We start from the raw sequence: 26,108 nt of genomic DNA, 5'->3' as shown, positions 1-26,108 counted from the left end.
TGGCAATCAGCACTTTTCTGCATCCCTATCACTTTGTCATTTCAGGAATGTTATATACGTATATATTCTTTGGGCATTGGCCTCTGTTCACTAACCAACAAGTTTCACTCATTTCATCTCTTAAATCTCTCTTAATCTATAATATTTCCTCCTACTACTAACTTATTTTCTTTCCCGTTTATTTATTGTAGAAAAGGGATTCTCTGAGCTATAGAATTTCTCACATTAACAGACTGGATGTCAGCAAATGTTTAAGGTTTATATATCTTAAAAATACTGATTACATTTCTAAGTATTCGAAAACACAATCACAATTTTTGCCAAGTTGTTTCTTCTGCTGCATAAGGTCTGATGCATTCAGATGCAATTTTAGTTAATTCTTTAGAATTTCTATCCTTTTATAAATACTTACAAAAAATGAGAAGCACAAAGTTGCTATGAGATTCTAGAGGAGGCTAAAGGTGGTCAGATCAGTTTCTAGCTTCCTAAGTTTTCAATACTTTTATTCATAGAACCCAGTTTATTGAGGCAAGAATCTATGTCACTAGGTGCCCATGCCACACACTGTCATTCCTAGGGAAGTGAAGTGTGAGATTTAATTAATACACCATCACACACATTGCTTTCCCTTGCAAAAGAAAGCTGCTCCTAGCCTTCCTTCACATGGCAAATTTACATGAGAGGTAACAGGTTCAGGACACCAGTTCTAATTTCCATGTGAAAGGCAGAAACAGAACACCAGCTCTCCCTGCAAAAGCAGTATTCTCATTTAGTATTCAGTGTAAAGTAAACAGCATTTAAAAGATTTCTGCTTACAAGGAACCTAATAGTCCAAAAAATATGACTTAACTTCATTTTTACTTAATAATTTTATTTGTTTTCAATTTATAAGTAATGCTTTTTTTTGGCGTAGTCCCCTAACTTGTAATGTGCAGGAGCTTATACAGATGTAAACAGTATACCTGCCCCCAAAATTAACCATTAGCACTAAATAATAACTACTACATATCCATATGTTCAGTGTTGACATTTCGGTTATTTAATTTCTTCTCCACCAAGTTTCCTCTCCCTCAAAAATATTCAATTTTCAAAAAGAGAAAAAGGCATTTTCTATAAGGATTTTTAAAACTTGGGAATTCACTAAGATCTCAGTCTCAGCACAATTAATCTTACCTTCCTTTCTTCAGTTGACAATACTCTAAATAGAAGAATTCCTTTTTTTATTATATCTGCTTCATCTGATAAGTCAGGATTGTCAGACAAAATATTACTTCTGTTTTCTTCCAGCCACATCTGGAACCCAGTCTTTGGCCTAATAGCACAATAATGTGAAAAAATTTTATACTTAAGACATAGTTTAAAGTGCTTTATAATTTTCCAGGTTAGTAATTAACCATTAGTCTTTGTATACCTATATAAAGAGACACAATTAATTACACTTGTTAATATTCATATTACATATTACTTAACCTGCCTAGAGACTGCAGGAATAATGAACTGAAATACTCTTTGTAAGGTCAATTCAAAGGGATTATTCACACTTGTATTTTCCAAGCACAGCAACCATGAATTCTGCACTTTCAATTCTTTGATAATGTTGACAGGCTCAAGGTCGCCAATCTCACTTAGCCCCTCTGGCCCAGTAAAATTCTACCATGTAGCTTTGGCAAGCTCTTTCTCCATATCCTAAACCAGCTATTTGAAATCTTCAGAACTCTCTTGGGCTCCTTCCTCATTCTCTTACCTTGGCTCTCACAGCTGGCCTGGGAGTGTGAGTACTTTGCTGTATCCCCATTACATAAAACATGGACATAGCACATTGTCAATTTTATTAGATTTCACTTCTGATACAAACTGTCTTTAGGTCACAAGTGAAGGTTTAATGCAAGTATTTAATATTTACTGGGCACTTTTTTCTGTATAACCAGTTGCTAGCATAAAAAAATGGAATCTTCTTAAATAAAATTTTCACTGTTTAATTATCTAAATTGAATTCAGAACAAAATGAGAAAAATAAAAACCATAGCTACCCCCTCAGATCAAACTGGTTAACATGAGATATGATTCTATGATACATAATGCTAAAAATGAAATGGGGACTTTTTCAATTTAACTGATGCATTTTAAATAAATCTAGCAAAAGACATCGAAATATTTGGTAACGTACTGCAAAGGTGGACAAATAGGATCTGGATGAACAGGAATTCTCATATGGCTAAGGTATATAAAATGATATGACATCAATGCTAAACAGTCTGGCAGTATGTACTGGAATTATAAGTGCACATTAACTTTGTCTATATGAGAATCCATAGCTATAAGTATATATGAGAAATAACTTGTATAAAGTTATTCGTTGCAATACTATTTGTATTAGTAAAAGATCTTTTTCCACTAGTGGAGACCTAAGTAATTATGATATATCCATTCAATAAATATAAAAAGATTACAGAAACTCTGTGTAGTAATGAAATGACCTGCAAAAGCTATTAAGTGGAAAAAAAGCAAGAGATAAAACAATGTATATGCTACCATTCCTGTAAAACTAAAAAAAAAAAAAAAACGAGATAAATATAAGTGTGTGTATGTGCATAGATTAATTCTGAAAGGCTCTATAAGAGACTTGTTGCTGTGACTGTGGAGCGGGGAACTGGGTAGATAGGAAAGATATTTATTCTTCATCACACATCTTTTTGTATCTTTTGACTATATTTCTCCCGTGTAACTACATTAGCTATTTAAAAAATGGATTAATTATAATATAGTATTTAAATTTAAAACACACATATAATTTGCCAAAATACACTTTAATTAATAATGTAAATAGACATTAATCAATATTTGCATCTTCCTTCAAGTGTTCAGGATGACCACTACCAATGCCAATGTATTATTTATAATAATGAATAACAAAGCTGAATAATTTTGTATTGCTCCTTCAGTATGCCTTTTATTGGGATACTGAATCTTGAGAATACTAAATTTCTCTATGTACTAACCTTTGATTTTCAGTGTCTTGAGCACACACAGCTGAGGTTTCAGATGATGAATTTTTAGGATTTTCTTCTTTTATTTCCTCAGTCTTATCAGTTTCAGAAGTTTTTTTCTGAAAATAGGATGCTGCAGATGCCTGTAAAAACAAATATCATAAAGCTGCAAGAAAATATAGTATGATTTTACATGTTAAAAGCAAGTTTTAAAAAATGTGGGAAAATATTATTTAGAATTCTTATACCAACATGTGAAGTCCTGAGGTTCTCGACTGAAAAAAAAACATGCAGATACACATAAACTGCAAAAAAACTATATTTCAAATTCCATGTTTTCTAAATGAATAAAATTATATGAAATGGAAAAAATAAATGATAAATATATTTTACTGATGACAACTTTGGGATGAAATACCAAATCTGAGATAAAATCTGGGAGACAAAATCAAAATACAGAACAAGGAAAGATAAGAGCCAGGTACTCTCTCAGTGTCATCATTACATAGGGATATGTAACAGAAACATCTGGGAAATTTTTTTCAAAATACAGATAAATGGCTGAGTCCCTAGGGCCTGGGTATACATATTTTTAAAAAATGATTCTGAAGCAAAACCAGAATAGAGAACCATTGCCCTCACTGGACAATTAGTTACATACAACTAGAGCCTCCTGTCTCATACATGAAACAGTGAACAAACTGCAGTTAGACAAACAGATCTCGTGCTGCTTACTGCAGATGTGAGTAGTTGAAACAGTACCTGCTTAGACTTTGGCTTTGGAACTAGAGGCTTTATAACTGGAGACTTTTCGTTATTTGTAGCTCGATTGAGTGCAGTAGATTTCTTGTATGATTTGTTCATATTGTCTAAAATATTAGTAGAGCGTGCTGAATTCACTGAGATGGCTGGCTCTTTGGAACTGGCTGATACCTAAAGAGCAAACTCGTGTTAGCATTTTATATTGAAAGAAAAAAAAATCCTAAGAGATTTCATTTTTCCTTTAAATTTCTGTTATATCTGTATTGTACTCTCAGTTCTAGAAATGTATACATTTGGCACAATCCAAATTAAGACTTTTGATGCACATATTCTCAAATACCACATCCCCTAGAAAAGCAGGGAGTATCTTTCAAAACTATAAGCACTTAAAAGACAAGGAGAAAATATAACTCTTAGCCTAGGTGTGAAGCAGTGCTGCTTTTGTCTTTGTTTTCACAAAGATCTGCTTCAGTCTTTAATGCCTCCAAGTCTGGGGAGGGTCATTGGGTGTTTTGAAAATATTATTCTGTATGAAAATGTATTTAAATAATAGAAAATATCATTGGAAAGAGTTTACCTTAAAGGGGTTTACTCGTCCTTGGTTGCTAGAGGTAACTGCACCTTTCATAAGAAAGAAACCCTCACTTAACAGTGGTAAAACACAGAAGACTTCTGACTTCTACAATAATAGATGAAATATTTTAATCTATATTGTATGAAAATGAATGTGCTTTGTTACTTTACAACTATTAACTACATATGACCTCCTTCCATTTCTAAGACAAAATAAAAGCTTTTAGATGGGAACTACCCCAACTTGCCACTATAAAATATACATACTATATGAAGATCTAACTTTTTCTCTTGTTACCATAGAAAAATGGTGCCTTATTTTAGCTAAGGCTAGTAACTAATTCCTCTCCTGTGCTCTCAATCCTACCCTTCTGGCTTTGTCAAGAAATGTGCTATCAATGGCTACAATATCTTTGACTTTACCCTTTTATTGACTGCTCAAGTTTCCAACTTAAACAAACAAAAAAAAAACAAATCCTCTCTACCCCACAACCCCTCAGCTACCATTTTATTTTTTTTCAAAGCATTTTATTTTTTTATTATCAGTTTCAAGTACATAATACATTGGTTAGATATTTATATAGTTTATGAAACAATCCCACTGATTACTTTTATCTTCCCTCTGGTTCTCTGCCTTGCCATTTCTGCTGATTGCATTCCCAATGCTGTGCTCCCCATCCCCATGACCATCTATCAACTACTAATTTGTACTTCTTTAACCCTTCACTGCTTTCTCCCACCCTCCCAATACCTCTCCCCTCTGGCAGTCACCAGACTGTCTTCTATATTTGTGAGTCTGTTTTCGATTAGTTTGTTCTTTTTGTTCCTTAGATTCCACATATAAGTGAAATCATATGGTATTTATCTTTCTCTGTCTGACTTATTTTGCTCAGCATAATAACTTCTAGGTCCATCTATGTTATTGCAAATGGTAGGATTTCATTTTTTCTTATGGCTGAGTAATATTCTATTGAATATATGGACCATAACTTCTTTATCCAATTGTCTGTCTGTTGTTGGGCATTTAGGTTGCTTCCATATCTCAACTATTGTGAATAGCACTGCCATGAACACAGGGGTGCATAAATCTTTACGAATTAGTGTTTTGGTTTTTTTTGGATAAATACCCAGAAGTGCAATTGCTAGGTCAGAAGGTAGATTCATTTTCAATTTTTTGAGGAACCTCCAGACTGCTTTCCATAGTGGCTATACCAGCAGCCACCATTTCTATCACCTCTCCTATAAAGCCAAATTTCTCTAGTGCTGTCTACATGGCTATTCCCATTTCCTCACTGCTCTTATGTTCCAGCTCCAATATAATATGGACTCCAGCCCTACTAACCTACAGAATCTGCTCCTGCTAAGAACCTGGTAAAACTCTATCTGGCCAAATCTGGTGGATACTTTTGATCTCTCAACAGCATTCCACATAGCAGATCCCTTTCTTCTTGGTACTGTCTTCGTCCTTGACTTCTGAGTTACTACATCGCCCTGGCTTACCTCCTTCCTCTCTGGTCTCATACTCTTTCGATGGTTTCCCTTCCTCCTCCCTCTACTACCCGATGTTTAAATGCTGGGGATTCCCTAGGCATAAGCTCATTTTTCTTCTCACTTTACATCTTCCCCCAACGCTCCTTCACCCATGCCCGTGGTTTAAATTGCTATACTTACGCCAGTGATTTTCACTTTATATTTCCATCCCAGAGATACTAATTCCCTGAGCTCCTGACCCAAATATCCAATAGTAATTCATCCTCCTGCTATCTAAACCTGTGTCTCCCTAGTTTTCCTGACTCAATAAATGGCACCATGATTAACTCAAGTACTCAAGCCAGAAACTGAGTCATTCTTCACACCTGAACTTCCACACTCTCTACATTATCATCAGAAATACCTCTTCAATTCTTCATATTCTTTCTACCATTACCACCACCCCAGTCCGAGCCACTATTCAATCCCACTTGGACTGCCTGAGTGGTCTCTATGTGCATTCCTTTTCTGAAGTGTGCCAGAAAAGGCTGTGCCCCACTTAGAACCTACAGCCTCCCAGCAACCCTAGAACAAAGATCAAAATCCTTACTACTGCCTATATGGATGTGCACGATTTGGCTCCTGTCCATTGCTATAAACCTCAGCACTTCTTCTTTGCTCTCTGTGCTCTTCATACCACTGTTAGTCTTCACACACGCTGTTGCTTAAGACCACATGCTTTTCCTCTGCTTCTGCTCCCACCCACCTCTGCCTAGCCCACTCATTCATCGTTTAGGTCTCTGCTTTAAAGACTCCGTAAGGCCTTCCTTGGAGCCCCAACCCATCGCCCACCACTGAGTTAAATTATAGCCATCGGTTATCTGCTCTTTTAATACTCTGTACATGTTTTTAAAGATAATTTTTTAATCAAAGTACTCTATGTACATAGTCTGAAAAATCAATTGGTACCATAATTTTTATACAAGGATCAACTGTGCATATCTGCTTGACTTCTGTATCACCATTTATTCAAATACCTGACATTCAAGCATTTAATAAATACTTGTTAAATGACCATAGTTTCACAAAGAACGTTTCTGATAAAAAAAATAAAACAACAACAAAAGAAAAAAAAAAAAGAAATAGGCCCTAAAGGGTAAGGTGTGTCACTTTAGAGACTACTTGTAAAATTTACTTGACATTACAAAATCATAAATTTTTCTTACCTGAGTTAATAGCTGGCACATTACAGGAATTTGCACTTTTTGAAAATGGGTTCTGTCCTATAGAGTAATTATGATAACATAATGTAAACAGGAAGATAAACATATCCTCTATAATCAACAATCAGAAGGCAAAGATGTCTTGAAAAAGTATGGGTACAGCAGTCCCCCTCTATCCACCAGGGATAGTTCCAAGCCCCCTCATGGATGCTTGAAACTGAGAATAGTACTGAACCCTATTTACACTACGTTTTCTCCTGTACGTACATACCTAAGATGAAATTTAATTAATAAATTAGACACATTAAGAGATTAGCAACGTAACTTATAACAGAACAATTATAACAATATACTATAATAAAAGTTATGAATGTGATCACTCATTTCAGGAGACCCTTGCTGAAGCCTTCATATAGGCTCAATGCTTTCTGGGGCAACATGCTGCCATCAATCAAAACATGATTTCTGTTCACAGCTTCCACTCACAAACTTAATGCCTTTTCCACCTTAAGTAAACACATATTATGCACTGCAGCTGTAATTTTTGCAATCTGAGGTGCGACAGCAACACTAGCATAAATTTCTTCTTTGTCGCAATTTCACAGATAGAAAATTCTTCCCTTACCACAGATTTTAGCAACGTCAGCATATGAATTTTTTCTTTCTTATTAAGTCAAGAACTTTTACCTTTTCACTTAAAGCACTTTATGGCTTCTCTTTGTGATATCCAATTTGTCAGCATCACTGCTCTTGCATTTTTAAATAAAATAATGGTCACTTGAACTCAAGCACTCTAACACCACAGCTGACCTGATACCTGAGTGACTAAGTGACTAATACACTGGACAAAGGGATGATTTACATCCACGGTGAGATGGATCAGGACAGCACGAGACTGCTACTGCTACTCAGAACTAGACCATTTAAAACTTATGAATTGTTTTCTTCTAGAACTCTCCATTTAATATTTTGGACCGCAGTTGATCATAGGTAACTGAAACCATGGAAAGCAAAACCATGGATAAGGGAAGTATTCAAATTTCCTAGCCAAGTAAATTGGGAAAAGCCCCACACATCACATTTCTCACCTTTAAATTGTCTTAAAAATGTATCTTACCCTGCTTATGTATTTCTGATTTTTCTTCTATATCATCAACTTCTCCAGTGTCCTCTGCTTCTTCTTCAACTTGATTTCTGAGCCTTGGCTGACTCCATTCTGTAGCAGTATTACTGTAACTAAAAGATGAAAATACTATTCAATAAAGAACTCTATGCAAAGACCAGCTTAATATTCAGAATAGTAAAGAAAAATTCAAACAACTGAATATTTTGTACCCAGCATTCAGCTTTTTTCTGAAATCTTCTTCTTCTTCTTCCTCTTCTACCTGGGTTGCTGCCAATTCTGCGGCCTTCTCTACAGCCAGTTCACTAAGTCTTTGGGCCAATATTAATCTCCGAGAACGAGAAGCATATTTAATGGCTAAATTCACAGCATTTTGAGTCATTAGATCAGCAAGTTCCACACAACGAAATTCCCGTTCCAATTTACAGGAAAGCTAACCCAAAAAGGAAAAAAACAACAACAATCAAATCATGTTAAGTAAAACTTTTTTAAAATAAAGGAATGAAACTACTAGTAAAACTGAGAAAACAGTATTCTAGATACCATATTTCACTGATTCTAAGATTACATATTTTAACATCTCTGAAATTAGAAAGCATCTTACAAATGATGGTGGGTCAGTTTAATTGGCAGCATTTTTTTTTTGTCTCAGTGGCTTATATAAAGAAACTAATGGTGCATTTTACAATTAATAGTAGTTTAGATTCAATGAGATATGGTATATCACTTCAAGCTATTAGTTGCAAGGAAAGTAAGAGATTCATTTAAAATCCAGATACGGTTCTCCTAACTTTGTTTTCCTACCCTAGCCAAACAGAGCTGCAAATGCAAAGAAGAAATGAATTATAAATGATTTATTTATTACCTTGCCCAGACTTGGCATGCAAATGCTACTAAGTGAATCTGGATGGGGGCAAGTAGATTTATCCAATAGTTTTTAAGTGTGATTGCCTATGATCTCCAACTACCAGAAACAGTTATAAACTTCTAAATTAACAAACAACTTTCTTTTTCTTGCTTTATTTTTCATACTTAACATTTAAAAAAGGCATTCATTTATTATCTCTTAGAAAACACTGGCTAGTTTTCTTTTGGTATGAACTGTGACAACTCAAAGGCAATTCAAGTACAATGTGAGGAAAATTAATGCTTCGAAAACTATTAAGGGCCTCATAATTCATAGGGTAGAAGGATGATTTTGTTTCTTATACATCCCATGTCTGATCCATCAGCACAGAAGCTTTAGATTAGATATTCATCTGTATGTATTCCTCAAATTTTCTAGTATCACTTATCTATAAGCAATACTTCTCAATCAAGGTGGTACTCTGTCTCAGGGGACACTTAGAAATAAAAAGGAATACAGTTAAGTCCTCACTTAACGTGGTTGAAAGATTCTAGGAAACTGCGACTTAAAGCTAAAAAACGTATCACAAACCAATTTTACCACAGGCTGATGTAAACGAATTAAGTTCCTACTGCATATTTCTAGTCACAGAAAACATCACTAGACTTCTAACTAAAAACCCAAAACACTTCTAATATTAAACACTGAAATAAGTGCATGCTATACACATATTTAAGGAAGATTAATAAAAACAAGGTAATTGTTTTCCAACCTGTTTATTCCAGTTCAGGGTCAAGGGTGGCCAGCCTATCCTAGCAACTCAGGGTGCAAGGAGGGACCTTATCCTGGACAGGACACCCTTACATCATAGGCTGTACTCACACACACATCCCCACATTTGCGCAGAGTGGGATGATTTAGACACCCAATTCATCTCATGTGCACATCTTTGGGATGTGGGAGAAAACCGGAGTCCTTAGAGAAAACCCACGCAGACATAGGGAAAACATGCAAACTCCACATGGGCAGTGGCCTCGGCCAGACACTGATTTTTTTCCTTATCAGTTATAACATATTGGCACTGAATGAAACAGTAGTCGAGGATCTGCTGTAGTGTGGGTCTCAGAGACTAAGCTGAACTACAGGCATTTGCAGGGGGCCAAGAATGCTGAAGAGGACCAGTCCCCAAAGCCACCAGCACCCTGCTCCAGAGGAAAAGCTCCTCTATGGCTAAATGGTAAATAAATCAAATGTTTCCTTAAATGTACTGTAGGAAGTAAAAAAGTCTAGTTCCCAGACCACAAATGACACCACATAAAAGGAACAAAACTTACTCTACAATAAACTAATTAAATTGCTTCAATACTAAACTCAAGGCAGTGTTGCATAGAGGTGACAATAGTGAACACGCCTTTTGGAGACCAATTACAATTAGCTTTGCGGTCTTCGATATCACTTTTTCCTTCAGAACCCTCAACTTTTAAATGAAAAGTCTGGACCATTTACTCTCTCCGTAAATACTGGGGCCCACTATATATCAGATACCATGCCAGTGCCTGGCATAGCCACTGCCTTCAAGGGGCTTACAGTCTAGTGCAGGATAAGCAGATAAAAAATTACAATACACTCCTCTTCATAAACCAACCTGGAATGAAGATGCAAGAATGAACCTTATGTTTCAAAAAGTTCATTTATCTCCAAAGATAAAAGTACTTATATATTCAAGGCAACAAACCTGGTCACTGGCTAGAGACAAATTTTTATCATACACTGTTGCCTAAGAGGATGACTAAAGGCAAGCATATCTAAAAAGCCTTATTAAAGTTCTTAAGGCTGCCCACCCTTAGAGGTTTAAAAGTCCAGAAACTCTATTTATTGCACATAAGAGCAGGAGCTACAGCTCCTGGTTCTCAAACTTTTTTAAGCATCAAAATCGCTTGGCGGTCCTGTTCAAATAGTGCAGTGGGCAAAAGCAAAAAGGGAGGTTGCACTGGGACAGTTTATGACCACCTACAATCTTAGATACAAGGTAATTTTTTAAATATTTTAAATGCGACATTAACTGGAAAAAGAATGTTTAAGGAAGAAAAATACCACCAGATACAACTTAAGAATTGTAGGTTGTGGAACTCAGTGCTAATTCACATACCTTTAAGAGATTCAACCTTAGAAAAGCATTTAATTTTAATTTTTTTGTGTATTTATTTTACTTACTGCAAGCATTTTCATTAAAAGTTCCTGTTGCTGTTTTATTGCTTGATTTTTAGTGCTCTCTTCGTATTCATAATTATTTTTAGCTAAATAATCAAGGTGGTTGTGAAACAGAACTGAACGCCAATACTGTTCCTACAAAAGTAAGGAAAAAACTGTTTACAGTCAACTATCAGCTTAAGACCAGGCAAATGTTAAATATTTATCTTAAGATACCAGTTTCTGAATAAAATATTTTCTGAAACACTCCTTCCTATTATTTTACAATTCAAATTGTAATGTGATACTACGCCTTGACTTTGCCTTCTACCCTTAAAAAAAGGGGAGAAATAAAGGGTTTTAAACAGTTTCTTAGCTATTATAATTAATGCTCAGAGAATTTGGGAAGCTACTTTTTTGGAAGCCAATTTGCTTCTTTTTTAGAATAACTAACTGCAAGATTTCAAATGACTTTCGATGACGCAGGGCTAGGACTAGGGTGAAGCAATCCAAGCGCCTACGGTACAAAATTTCTGGAAGCACGCCCTCTCAGGACTTGTGGGGCCCTGCGAATGAACGCCTTGCCCTAGTGAGGCGCTGACAGTAACACCCATATACTTCATAGACAAGGTCCCTGGAAGCAGTGATGGCAATCAGGTGCCCTGATGATCAATCAGTCCTCTTTCTTCTCTGCTACCTCTATTTCATTATAAAGTAATAAACACACGACATTGGCCACCGGGATAATTTTTAAATGCCTATGTCACAGTTAGCGATTGCATTATCAAATTTAGAGTGTCAAGGTAAGATCTCCACATACCTCCATTTGTCCTTTTTCTGTTCCAATCTGACAGTAAGGAAGCTTAAAGGATAATATAGCTACAGCAGGGCGTGGAAGGGTGGGAGGAAACCGAGAACCTTTACAAGGAATGCACCTGTCAGTAGAGAAAAAGTCTCACTATAAAAACTTACATTTATAATATTAAATTAAATTTAAAATATGAAATTATTCACTGCAAATGAATGATTTCACTTATCTCTTTAAAATAATGACATTCATCTAAATGAAATAAATCATCTTACTCAAATAAACATTAGATGGAATAGTAAAAATCCTTATAGGTTCAAAACTTAACCTCTTAACATAAAATGTGAATTCTTTGATTCAAATTACTAAATAACTTGATTCCTGGGAACAGACATGCAAGAAATTGCTGAGAACAACCTATATCCTAAGGAAGTTAAAAACTGTTAACTAATATGTTCCATTTGATATTAAATCTGTCCATAATGGAATATTTGGAGATTCTAAAAAGACAAGACAAATAATAACCAGCGATCTCTACTGTTCTCTACTGAGTTTGATTTTATATTCTCTAAGATCATATCTTCTAAAAATCTCACATTGCCAACCACTATCTTCAAAAATACTCTCAACATTGTTTCATATTCTGCCAACCCAACAGAAGCCATCAGACAAGAATTTCTGTTACCTTTCAAATACCAAATCCATCTGCATTTGCCTATCCTCTTCCTTCTCACAACAACTGATGTAATGTCTTATCTTCCTATTTTAGACAGGTGGTCTAAAAAAATCTATCACTTTTTTTGAGGATATCATTCCTTTGGTTGTCTCTTTTTCTTACTGCCAATCTCAACCTCTTTACTGAATTTACTGTCAAAAGATTACAAAAATGCTCTAGAATCGCCCAAACTCAATAATTCATCCTGCTTTAGATTCCACCCCATCTCTGCTCCGCTGCACAGCCAAACTTCTTGAAGAGTTGTCTACATATCATGCTTTCATTTCTTCATTTCCCATGCTCTCGGCACACCCCAATCAGGAATTTAACATTTTGTCGTGTGACTAAAACCATTTTTATAAGGGTTACCAATAACTTCCACTTATCCAAATTAAGAAGTCTTCTTGAACTTCACTTCTAGCCTTCTCTGATTCGGGTTATTGAATTGCCTCTTTCATTTAAAAAAAAAAATTCAACTTACTTAATTTTTGAGCATTTATATGCACAAACTATAAAAAAGAATACAGAGAAGTCTCCTATACTATCCACTGAGTGTTTTTCTACCAAGCAACTATCATTAGTTTCCTTTTATTCTTCCAAAAATTCTTTGGCATATATAAGCAAATACAATTATGCGTTCTCTCTCCCCTTTTACACAAGTGGTATTCATTTCACTTAACACATCTTGCAGATCTTTCCACCTAGTTACACAGCACATCCTTACTCTTTTTAAATAACAGCTTTATTAAGATATAATTCATATACCAGAGTTCACATAGATGTACCACAGCCACATCATATTTGAGTGTATAATTCAGTTTTTACTATACTCAAAGAGTTGTGCATCTATCACCACTAATTCCAAAACATTTTATCACCCCAAAGAGAAACCTCACGCCCACTGGCAGTTAATCCCTATTCTCCACTGTCCACTTCTCTGCAAGCCCCTGGCAATCCCTAATCTACTTTCTGTCTCTATAGATTTGCCAACTCTGAACATTTCATATAAATGGAATCATAATATGTGGCTTTTTGTGTCTGGCTTCTTTCACTTAGCATAACATTTTCGAGGTTCAGCCATGTTGTAACATGAATCAGTATTTCATCCTTTTTTACAGTCCAATAATATCCCATTGATGGATATACTACATTTTACTTATTCATTTCTCACTTGATGGACATTTGCATTGTTTCCACTTTTTACCTGTTAGGAAAAAATCTACGATGAACATTCAAGTACAAGTTTTTGTACGGATATGTTTTCAATTCTCTTGGTTAGAAACCTAGAAGAAGACCACTGGGTCATATGGTAACTCAGTGTTTAACCTTTTGAGGAACTGCCAAACTGTACCATTTTACAGCCCCACCCGGCAATGTCTGAGGGTTCCAATTTCTCTGCATCCTCACCAATACTTGTTTTTCTCCATTTTTTGGATTATAGCTATCGCAGTATGTGAAAAGAGGTATCTCTTTGGTTTTGATTTGCATTTCCCTAATGACTAATAATGCTGAATATCTTTTCATATGCTTATTGGCCATATGTATATCTTGTCTGGAGAAATGTCTATTCAAAATCCTTTGCCTATTTTTAATTGAGTTGTCTTTTGTTGAACTGTAAGAGTTCTTTATATATTCTGGATACACATCACTTATCACATACATGATATGCTTCACCCTTTAAAACAAATTACATAGTATTCTAGTGTATAGGTGTACACAATACATTTCTCTATTCTTCTAATGGAAATTTAGGTTTCCAATCTTTTACTGTATTAACAATCATGCAATGTAGGATATCTTTTACATATATCATTTCCCACATTTGCTAGCAGCACTATTTCCTAAACTTTAATGTGCACACAAATCACCAAATATCTTGTTAAAATGCAGATTCTGATTCAGTAAGTCTGATGTGATACTGGAGATTCAGCATTTCCAATAAGCTGCCTGGTTATGGTGGTTTCCATGGATCATGCTTTAAATATCAAGTACTAGTATATCTGTAGGACTAATCTTAAAAGCAGTATTATTAGGTCAAAGGGCATATACATTTCTAATTCTGGTTGTTCTTAACAAATTATCTTCCACAAGGATTTTAACCAATTTGTACTCCCAGCAGCAATATGCAAACGTGATTATTTCCCCACGGCCTCACCAACTCTAAGAGTGTTAGCAAATTTAAATATTTTTCCAATTTGATAGATAAAAAGAGTTCTCTTTATAGTTTTGATTTGTATTTATCTTAAGTGAAACTAATTATCTTTTCATATATTGAAGAGCCATTTTTATTTCCCTTCTCACTATTGCTTCTTTCTTGAAATAGTCTCCATTTATAGTTTCTGTTATATGACTCTATTCAGGTGATGTTTTTCTGACATACCTAATCCTCTTTTTTTCTCATTTAAAAGCTCCTACTCCAATACCTGGCCTCTAAATGTTGGAATTTCTTACGGCTGGATTCTGCGACCTTTTTTCCTCTCTTCCTGCTAAGTCGTCTTATTTATTACTATGACTCTAAATATCTTCTATATTCTGGTGACTTCCAAATTTGTATCTGTAGCCAAAATTTCTTCTCTGAATTCAAATTATATATCCAATATCTTCTTGATAGCTCCATTTGGATATTTCACAGGCATTTCAAACTTAACACAACCAAGAGAGAATTCAGTTTCATCTCCTTTATTTCTATAAACAACGTGACTATTCATCTAGTTGCTTTAACCAGAAACATGGGTGCCACTATTGATTCTGCCCTCTCATCCCAATCCCCAATCTAATAGCAAATCCTACTGTTTCTATCTTGAATCTGTTTCTCTTCATTTCCACTGCCCCACATTAGTTCCAGCCATTGTTCTAGCTCAGCTAGATGACTGTAAAATCTTCCCCAGCGTTCCTCAACGAGGGCACTAAAAGCATTCAGGAAAGAATAATCTGCAGTTGAGCAGGACCATCTCACATTATGAGATGTTTAACAACTCCTAGCTCCAGCACTCTAAATGCCAGAGTAACCTCTATCATTGTGACAACTAAAAACAACACCCCACATTTCCAAACATCCTCAGATGAGGGGATAAATCTGCTTGCTAAAAACTGGTCTCCCTACTTCCAGTCTTACCCCTGCCAATCCACTTACCATAAATAATTGTCTTTTTATAGCATAAATCAGATTATACCATTCCCCTGAATAAAAACCTTGAATGGCTTCCTGATATCCTTTCAAATAAAATCCAAACTTCTCCATCATGGACTATAATGCAACCTATATCTAACTTTTTTGTATCATCTTGAACTTACGCCTGCCACCATCCCTTGATTCTTATACTCTAGACACATTTAGATTCTTTCAATTCCTCAAATGCATTGAGTTCTTTCAGACCCTACGGCCTTTGTACATGCTGTTTACACTACATGGATTGCTTTTCACTCCATTCTTCCATAACAGATTCCTTGGCCCCCAGGTCTCATTTTAAATACCACCTCAGTTGGGAGTCTTTTGTGATCACTCCACTTAGAACATGCCCTGTTATTCTCCATCATGGGTCTGGCTCAGATTAATTAATGGCATTTATCTCAAGTAGTAATTAATATTTACTTGTTTCTGTTATCTGTCTTCCCAGGCTATAAGCTCCATGAAAGCAGAGACCTCTTTAGTCACTAAGTACCTACACAATGTCATTGACCTTGAACACAAAACTGAATAGAGGCTGGACTGAGAATTCTGCACTTGCAGTAAAATACTAAATTTCTACTAGTCCTCTCTCCTATTATAATGATTGAGCTAAAAATCTCAAAGAGCAGCTAAATTATGTACATTCAACTCTAAATCATAATTAAACATAAAAGGCTGTAATAGAAGATAAAATGCCATGTTTAACTCCCCTCCCTGTCAGGATGAAATGATGCTATAGTCACACTAATAAACTTAATTTCTATTTTGTTCAATAAGTTCAAAGTCAAGCAATTGGTTGAAAACTTCAAAGTGAATATAAAACAAATTCCTGATTTACCGAATGTGGAAAAAGCAAGTAAATGAACTACGGTGAAAACGAATAAAAAATACACTTTAAAAAGAATTCTCTCTACTCAGCCATAAAAAAAGAAATCTTACCATTTGCAACAATGGATGAACCTAGAGAGAATTATGCTAAGCGAAATACATCAGACAGAGAAAGACAAATGCCATATGATTTCACTCTTATGTGGAATCTAAGGAACAAAATAAATGAACAAAGAAAATGAAAACAGACTCATAGATAAAGGGAACAAACTGGTGATTGCTAGATGGGAAGTGGGGGTTGAGAGGCTGGGTGTAAAAGGTGAAGGGATTAAGAAGTACAAATTGGTAGTTACAAAATGTCACAGGAATATAAAGTACAGCATAGGGAATATAGTCAATAATATGATAATAACTATGTTAAATAGCAGGTAAGTACTAGACTAGTAGGGGGATCACTTCATAAATTATATAAATGTCTAACCACTATGCTGTACACTCGAAACCAATATAAAATAATATTTAATATCAACTTTAACTGAAAGATATATATATATATATATATATATTTTTTTTTTTTTTTTTTTTTAAAGCATTTTCTAATAGCCTACCTCAGTTGTTGGGGATTTTCATGGATACCGACCACCCAGTAGTGATCAGATTTTCCTTTGCAGTGTTCTCTTGTGTTACATACAGGAGTCCACAAATTGCCAAGCCCTCTGTTAAGCATTCGAACAATGCCTTCTGAATCCACAAAACATGGGGTACCTATACATCAACAAAGTAAGAAACCACTTGGAGACATAGCTACATACTTGTTAAATACTATTTTAAAAATACATACCCATCATTTAACATTTAATTCAAAAGTAAAAACAAAACAAGAAAGCAAAAATTCCAAGTTAATTTCTCACAAAACTTCATAAACCACGTAGAGTAAGATCCAAGTAAAGAAAGCAACAACAACAAAAAAATGCCTGCTATGACTGAAATTTATCCAAATAGAGAGAAAAAACTAATAGTTTCAGTGAAAACTATGCCACCTGCTGGAATAAAGCAATATTTTAAAAAGCCATTGTCAGCAAAAAAATTAAACTTGACTCTGAAGTCTCCCAGGTTAAGAGAGACTTGGAAAAATACAAGACCCTGATACGAGGTGAGGATGTAGAGCATCTCTCTTTTGTACTCTTCTTCCTTCCTCTCTTTCTTGGCCTCATCACTGTTATGTTCCCCAACTCCTAGGTAAGCAATTCTTACCTAGGAAACAAGCAAGCATCCCTGTTTCCCACCTACTCTGCTCCCATCTCAGGAAGTGCACAGCAAATTCCCTAATTACTCCTTTTCTTATCTTTGACTTTACAGCCCTCTCACTCTGCAAATAACAGTTTTCTCAGAGTCTAGATCTAATTGGTAATTAAAAAAAAAACTATATGATGGAAGTCATTGGTGGTCACATTATTAAAGCATAAATGACTAATGATCTACCAACAGAACATACATCCAGAAATGGTTGATATTAAAGATACAACTGGAGTTTCTAATGATGTAACTGAAGGTCACGAATCTCCAATAGAAATATTTAAGCCAGGACACAGGGTTAACAGGCTTCTTAAAATGAGGTACTCTTCAGTGTCCTTCAAATCATCTGTCATAAGCCACTATTAAATGAGTTTACAACAGCACTGTCTAACAGAAATATGTGAGCTACAAATGTAATTTTTAATTTCCTAGTGCCACATGAGAAAAGGGGAAAAAAGTAAAGTTAATTCTAATAATATATTTTATTAAATCCGATATATCCAAGATATAATTTTAACATGTAATCAATGTAAAAGAATTGAGATTATTTTACGTTCTCTTTTTCATACTAAATCTTCAAAATTCGAAGAGTATTTCACACAGCACATCTCAATTCAGATTAGCCACATTTCAAGTGCTCAGAAACCACACATGGCCAGAGGTTACTGAAGCAGACAGTGTAGGAATAGAAAATTCTTGATTTTTGTGTAGAGTCTGCTGGAATAGCCACAACTTTACCATTGATTTGTATCTCCTTGCTAACTTAATAAACTTTCAGAAAACTATATTTCCACATTGTAAGTTTTCTAGTCAAAATTCTCATGAAGAGACCTTGTACATAAAACAATAGCCACCTTGCCTAATAATTCATTTCCAGTTTTGCCAACATATTAAAATAAAGAAATTTAAACATAAAATATAGATAATTTATCTACAAAGAAATTAATTAGGAAAAACAATGAAACAATTTTCTTCTTAAAAAATGTCTTTAATATAAATAAATGAATTTGTCTTGCCTTCAGCTGAAAATCCAACCCATACAAGGTAGGATTTCCTTGTAAGAGGAAGAGGATCACCATGCAAAATTTGTTTTTTCTTTTTCCCCAGCTCTAGCAGTTGAACGCCAAGGCATTGATCCCCATCAAATCCTATTCCTAGTGAAAAAATGTAAATATAAATCAGGTATCAAAGGTTATTTAGCTATAATGCAGTCTAAATTATTTTCTGTGAATTGAACTGATTTTGTTTTTTAGATAAACCAGCACTATTTTTTATTGATAACCTAACTGAGGCACCATTCACGTATCGGAACCAGAATACTATGTTACATGGACTATGTATATAAAGTGGTCATAAGTGGTAACTCTTCACTGAAGAAATATTTACAGAGAGTTTACTTTGACCAGGCACTGGGGCTACAATGGCAAACAAGACAAAGTCACTGTTCTCATGAAATCCACATTCAAGTAAAAGAGGACAAAGAAATGAATTTAAAAACAAACAAACAAGAAAAAGAACAAAAACTGCTAAGTTTTATCAAAGAGTTAAAATAATAATGTGATACAGAGAGCCAGACTGTTTACTTTAGATTGGATAGTCAGAGATGGCCTGAGAAAGTAAAATTTAAGCTGAGATGTCAACTACAGGTTGGAGCCAGCCATCCAAATGTTAGGAAGAGAAGCATTACAAAAGACTGAGGAAACAGCTAAGGAAAAGGCCCTAAATGGAGAGCAAACTTGAGTCTGAAGAACACAAAGAAGCCAGTATGGCCAAAATGAGTAATGAGAAAAATGGCAAGAGATGAGGCTGAAGAGGCAGGCGGAGGTAAGATCACATAGAACCCTGTCAGCTGTGATAAGAAGTTTAATTTTTATTCTAAAAGCAACAGACATTCATCAGAGGAATCTGAGCAGAAGAGGTTCATATTTTCATCAGATCACCCAAACTGCTCTGTGGATAATGGATTACAGAATGCAAGAACTGAAGCTGAAAGACTAGTTAGGAGGCTGTTATAATAGCCTAAGAGATGTCATCTGAGTTAGACGGGTGGTTTAATGAAGGTGATAAAGAGATAGATTTGGAACGTCTTATTCCAAAGTACTGAAATGATGATATGATCTTACTGATGGGAGTTCATGGGGGTGAGGGAAAAAGAAGAATCAAGGATAACTCTTACATTCTTGGCTAGAGCAGCTGGATTGATAGTATGCCATTTACTGAGATGGGGTAACTAAGTAAGAAGCAAGTTTGGGGGAAAAATATATTAAAAGTTTTATTATGACCAAGTTAAGTTTGAGATGTGTATCAAAACTCTACATAGAGATTTAGGAAGGAAGTGGGCAAGTCTGGAGACACAACAGAGTAGAGCTGGTGGTATTAATTTAGAAATCACAGACACAATGTATTTAAAGCCGTGGGCCATGATGAGAGTCCCAAGGATAGTTTCTCAAACTGCATTTCTTGACCTATGAAATCAACTTAGAGTTGCAACCAGCATTTAAAGAAAAATGAAATCAAAGAGTAAATATTGCCCATGATACTTCTACTTCAGTTACATTTGCAGATATGTTCAGAACAGTGACGTAGAACAATTTCTTACTAGAGCTAAGCAGTCAACAAACTGAAAGTTCCTGACCTAGAGAGAGTACTAGAGGAGAGAGGCTATGACCAAGTCCTGGAGCACTCCAGCTAAGAAGTCAGCACAGGAGGAGGGGCCAGCAAAGAGCTGAAGAAGTTAGCAGTGAGAAAAAACCAGAAGAGCGAAATCACAGAAACCAAGAGAAAAGAGCATCTCCAGTAGAATTATTTTTTAATAAAAGAATAAAGAGAACTTCAGTAACCTTGATAAAATCAGTCTGAGCATATTGTGGGATCTAAAGAGAGAATATGAGATGAGGAAAAGAAGGCAACAACTTTTTAAAAAGTCAGATTCAAAGTTGTTTTGGCCCTTCACAGTAGAGTTAGTTTAGTTTTTGATGCATTTAAACTCTGAAAAATCTTATACAGACATGGAAGTAATTAACTAAACTCTATCTTGAAATTCTTTCTCTAATACAGTTCTTTTATAAATAAAATGTTTCCATTTTCATTGCTATTAGTGAATACAACAAAATTTGATACATTCAAAGATTATACTGATTCAAATGCTATAATAAATGCAAAAGGAGGTATTATAATCCGAAATAAAAAAGAAGGAAGGAAGGAAGAAGAGGAAAAGGGAGAGGGAGGGAGGGAAGGAGAGAGGGAAGGGGAAAAGGAGGGAGGGAGAGGGGGAGAGGGGGAGAGGGGGAGAGAGAGAGACAGAGAGAGAGAGAGAGAGAGAAAGAAGCTCAAGTAATTTCTATTGTCATGGTAAAATTATAAGAATGGAAAAAAATATCTACCTCTATGATAAACAATGAAAAGCTGTTCTCCATGTCCCGCCATTGACACCACAGGCCCAGGAAGACTGAAGACCTCTTTCTGAACACCTCCAATAGTAAACAATCGAAGGAGCAAGGCACTAGTGGAAGCAGCAGCCCATCCCTGACCAAGACATATGGCTTCAACATCCTCATTCTGAGGCATGTCTACTATCCACTCTTTGCTTGAATCCCAAGAACTAAAGTGCAGGCAGTGAAGCTTGCTAAAAATTAAAACAAAATAGAAACAATCAAACTTTCATATTTGATATTTCATATATATAATTAATCATGATATCCAGTAACAAAACCAAATAGTTCATTTTTCTGTTATATACAAATAGTACAAGAAATGGTTTTAAGGAATTACGAAATATACTTAAAACTATACTTAAAACTATTTTAAAATCATTAATAGTTATATTATTGAAGAATATTTAGAGATACAGGAAAATGTTCACAATATGTTCACAATATGAAAAAAAAGGCTAAAATCTGCAAAGCAGAAACCTAGGTTGTAAATGCACAAAATATCACAACCAAATTTTAAAAGGAAGAAAGCTTCAAATTGGTAGGCAACATTGCCATAAAAAAATTAATACAAGAAAAGAAAAAATAAATCACATATAATTCCACCTGCAAGATTATCAACTTCTGCCTACATTCTTCTTACAAATATAGACACACACATACATATAAATTATTATTAAACTTAGGCTTCAAAATGCAGATATCATAGAACTGGTAATCTGAAGCAGTACTGACTTTCTGAACATAATTTAAAAATTCAACTTTAAGATGAAAAGGTAATATTGTACATGGCTATCAAATAATATATCTAAGAAAACAAAGAGAAGAGTATCTGAAATCAAAATTGCACATGGGAAGAAAAGTTCTAAGTAAGATATGCTGAGTTTGAGACAGAGTTAACAGTGATTTATTTTAATAAACTGATTTAATAAACTGATTTATTTTAATAAACTACTGAATTGATTTTACAATGTATAAATTAGGAAACCAATTAAAATGTTAAAATGACCTAATATATGAAACTAATATATATTATATGTCAACTGTAATTGAAAAGTAAAAATTATTTTAAAAAATGACCTAATACAGTTTTTCTCAGGCTTTAATATGTGCTCAATCACCTGATTCAAAAGGTCTGGGGTGGGCTCTGAGATTCTGTTTTCAACAGACTCCCAGGTGACCTCACAGTTTATGCACCACACTTGAGCAGCAAGGAGCTAATATATCCAATCACAAGAATTTGAATTTCAAATCACCTAGGAGTTAGTAAAATCTATGATTAAGTGCATAAACATTATAATTGGCTGAAGAAAAGAGATCAGGAGAGAGCAATCTGGATGGAATATCTAAATATTAGTAAAATATTTTTCCTTCATTAAAAAAAATATGGACTCTGCATCCACTGGTTTTCTATATTTTTTGTCTATTGATTTGTCTACCTACCTACCTACCTAGCTACCAACCAAAATATCTAAGAAGTCCAAAATATATTAAGTAAAAACAAACAAAAAAATCAAGCAGATGAATAGTACTGATAACACTTTTTGGTGTGTTTTTTCTATTTTTAAAGAGAAGTTTCAAATCTAATATATAGTGACAAACAAACAAACAAACAAAAAACCCAGATTAGTAATTAACTGGATTAACTGCAAAAGAATATGAACGAACATTTTGGGGTGATAAAAAATATTTTGATTATAATGGTTACCTGAATATATACACATTTGTCAAACTTATCAAACTATAATGAGTGCATTTTATTGTATATAAATTATACCTCAATATGTAAATTTAAAAAGGGGGGTTTATACAAAAAGAAATCTGGAAGGACACATATCATATTGTTATCAGTAGTTATATCTAAGTAGAATTCTGAGGGGAACTTTCATTTTCTATAAATTTCTGTACTTAAGTTTGTTTAAAATTAATATATATTATTCTTATAATACTAATAAAAGCAATACAATGTAAAAAATAGTCCCATTTGTTTTGCATTACAAATCATGTCATATCATTTTGACAAGTAGTTAGAGGATGTAATAAGGGGACAGTTAGGCAAAAACACATGTTCTGAGGTATTACAGGTATTATGAGCAGTGAACTCTTCTTTCTGAGATTCCACACTACAAAAAGTATCATTTTGTTTTATTAACTTTTTGTACTGAATTTCAACAATTGTATCTAACATTTAGTAGTAACAAATTCTTCTTACTAATATCCAATTTACCTTGCTAGTTCATCAGTGCTTTCACATGCCAACAAAATAGCTTCATGGGAAAGATCTGCTACTGTATAATTCAAAGTGTTCGATAAATGTGTTGCGTGGTGTATGGAGGTATCATGAAACTCCACATCTATGGCATTGTCTTGCTCATCATTATAGCAGCGAATAATTCCAATAGAGTTCCAAACCTATAAACATGTAAGGTTAAATACAAATCTGAGAAAAACTGAAGCTCCTAGAATCAGGCTTAAATGGTACAAATTAACAAATACTATAATTCAGTCTGTATTTAGTTTAAGTTATAGTAGCAACCACAGTTTATCTACTTCAAAACAGTTTCAAGTAACAGTAGTAACAACAGAGCTACAATGACTAATTATTCTTTTCTTTAATTATTTTTTTAATTAATTATTTTTATGGTGGCATTGGTTAACGAAATCTGGTAAGTTTCAGCTATACATTTTACAATAAAGCATATATATATTTACATTGTGTTCACCTCCCGTAGTTAGATTTCTTTCTGTCACCATATATTTGACCCCTTTTACCCCATTTACCTCCCCCTCTCCACCCTCTAATTATTCTTTATGAGAAGATACATATATACTTATTTATTAGGAAATGAAATATTTCATTTAACATTTTTTTAAATTTTTTAAAAAATATTTTAGGAGAGGCAATCCTTAGTTGACCTCACAGATTGCAAGGACTTTGTCAGCTTACAATCCTTTTATTTTTTTATTTTTTATGCCTACAGCACCTGGTCTTCCTAGGTGGTCCTAGGTGGTCTCCCATCCAAGTACTAACCAGGCCTGACCCTGCTTAGCTTCCGAGATCAGACAGGATCAGACACGTTCAGGGTAGCCGTAAACAACATTTAATATTTCTGAATTGCATTATTGTCATTTAAAAAATACTCTGTAATTTGCTTTTGAACAACCAAACTATTAAATCCCTCAAAAGGAACATTTCAAAAATTTATTTACTTATAAGTATGAATGTAAATGACAGCATATTTTTCTGTTCCAAATAACTGGTTTATATTACAGGAACAAATATATACATTTTAAGATAAAATAAATTGATAACATTTTGGAAAATTTATCTTCCACTAATGTACACTATAGGCTCACACTAGCCCCTAGCACTTTCTTTCTTCTACCACAAATATAACTTTACATAAATAAAGCAGGTGACAATAATCAAAAATTAAGACTTATTACTTGATACTACCAATTACTGATTACAAAGTTTTATTAAAATAAAACATCACCTTTAATATTTACACACAAATTTATGCCAGGCCTAGACCTTTCAAAAAGGAGAACAAGCGAAGTCCTCAGTGAAAAACCTCAAATAATGAACAAATAGAAATATTAAATTTTTTTAGCTCTCAAACTTAAGACAAAAAGCTAATATAGTTATTCATCCATTCAGGAAATATATATTTAATGCCTACCCTGCCATATCTTGTTCTATCAGTAAACAAAACAGAAAAATCTTCATCTTTGGGGAGCTTACATTCCATGAGATAGGGAAAAGGAGCAGATAGTTTGGTTTTTTTTTTCATAGCCTCTATCACCTGATATACTATAGGAGCTGCCTTCTAAAAGTCACCTTCTAACTAGTATTTTGGAGTCAGTATAATCTCCTACATAAAAACTAAAATAAGAAATAAGGTTTAGAGGTATAGCCAAGAGGTATTGTAAATTATACAGTCACATTTACTTAGGTTTATTATATATCGTTTTGCAAAGCAGAATTTTATTTAACACAATTTTCAATAATAAGGTTCAACTAAGACTAATGCTATGAATTAACCACAAAATAAATCAACCACAAAATTAAAATCAATCAAAGTGTTCCATGCCAGTTAATAGAGGTTTTTAAAAAATATTTTTTACCAAACGAATTAACTATAATGAGATAAAATGCTTAAAAGTGAGACAAAACTATTTAAAAGTTAAGTGTAAATCCAAGGCTTACCATGAATCTGTGAGTGAGATGCACAGGTGTAGAACCTGACTGAAAAGGCTTTTGCCGGGGAGTTGGCAAAGGCCCATCATAAAATTTCCTTTGGGGTGTTACAAGTGGTAGATTGTGAATGCTGTCTGCCTGATCATCTTCCTCCTCCTCTTTAAGACGACTAGAACCAGTTTTTAGCATTGTAAGATCTAAAATACAAAGGATTATAATTAGAGAATCATAAATACCAAAGACCTGGAAGAAGAAAAGCATTAGGAAATCTGATAACCTTTTCCATTCATACCTAATAATAATGTGCTATTTGCCCCTTTCACTGGGTTAACATTTGCAGTGATGGTGCAAAAGCAATGGGGGGTAAAACTACTGGTGCCTTACCATTCATTAATCAAGGCAGGGACACCAATCTGTATTAGTATTCAATGCATTGTCAACCACCGCTCAATTGAAGTAAAAACATTAATTTTATTAAATCTTGA

General features: G+C 34.4%; 1 protein-coding gene across 3 annotated transcripts in view; it reads right to left on the bottom strand.

The window, feature by feature from the left end:
- WDHD1 (WD repeat and HMG-box DNA binding protein 1) overlaps positions 1–26,108 on the bottom strand; it is a 50,232-nt gene that overhangs the window by 1,923 nt on the left and 22,201 nt on the right. For 2 of the 3 annotated variants that reach the window (XM_011385269.2, XM_023527234.1), the window contains exons 12-25: positions 25,633–25,820; positions 23,650–23,834; positions 21,375–21,616; positions 19,008–19,145; positions 17,304–17,460; positions 11,996–12,110; positions 11,200–11,331; positions 8,351–8,571; positions 8,133–8,251; positions 7,019–7,075; positions 4,327–4,370; positions 3,750–3,920; positions 3,000–3,130; positions 1,174–1,312 (exon numbers count right to left, since the gene is read on the bottom strand). In XM_011385269.2, coding sequence (XP_011383571.1) covers positions 1,174–1,312; positions 3,000–3,130; positions 3,750–3,920; positions 4,327–4,370; positions 7,019–7,075; positions 8,133–8,251; positions 8,351–8,571; positions 11,200–11,331; positions 11,996–12,110; positions 17,304–17,460; positions 19,008–19,145; positions 21,375–21,616; positions 23,650–23,834; positions 25,633–25,820 — 2,039 coding nt within the window. The remainder of the gene's footprint in view (positions 1–1,173; positions 1,313–2,999; positions 3,131–3,749; positions 3,921–4,326; positions 4,371–7,018; positions 7,076–8,132; positions 8,252–8,350; positions 8,572–11,199; positions 11,332–11,995; positions 12,111–17,303; positions 17,461–19,007; positions 19,146–21,374; positions 21,617–23,649; positions 23,835–25,632; positions 25,821–26,108) is intronic. The other variant, XM_011385279.2, reaches the window with a different exon arrangement.

The sequence above is a fragment of the Pteropus vampyrus genome, unplaced genomic scaffold (assembly GCF_000151845.1).
Source record: "Pteropus vampyrus isolate Shadow unplaced genomic scaffold, Pvam_2.0 Scaffold15, whole genome shotgun sequence".
NCBI lineage: Eukaryota > Metazoa > Chordata > Mammalia > Chiroptera > Pteropodidae > Pteropus > Pteropus vampyrus.
The sequence above is the reverse complement of the archived record's forward strand: the minus strand, read 5'-3'. Positions and strand labels throughout refer to the sequence as shown.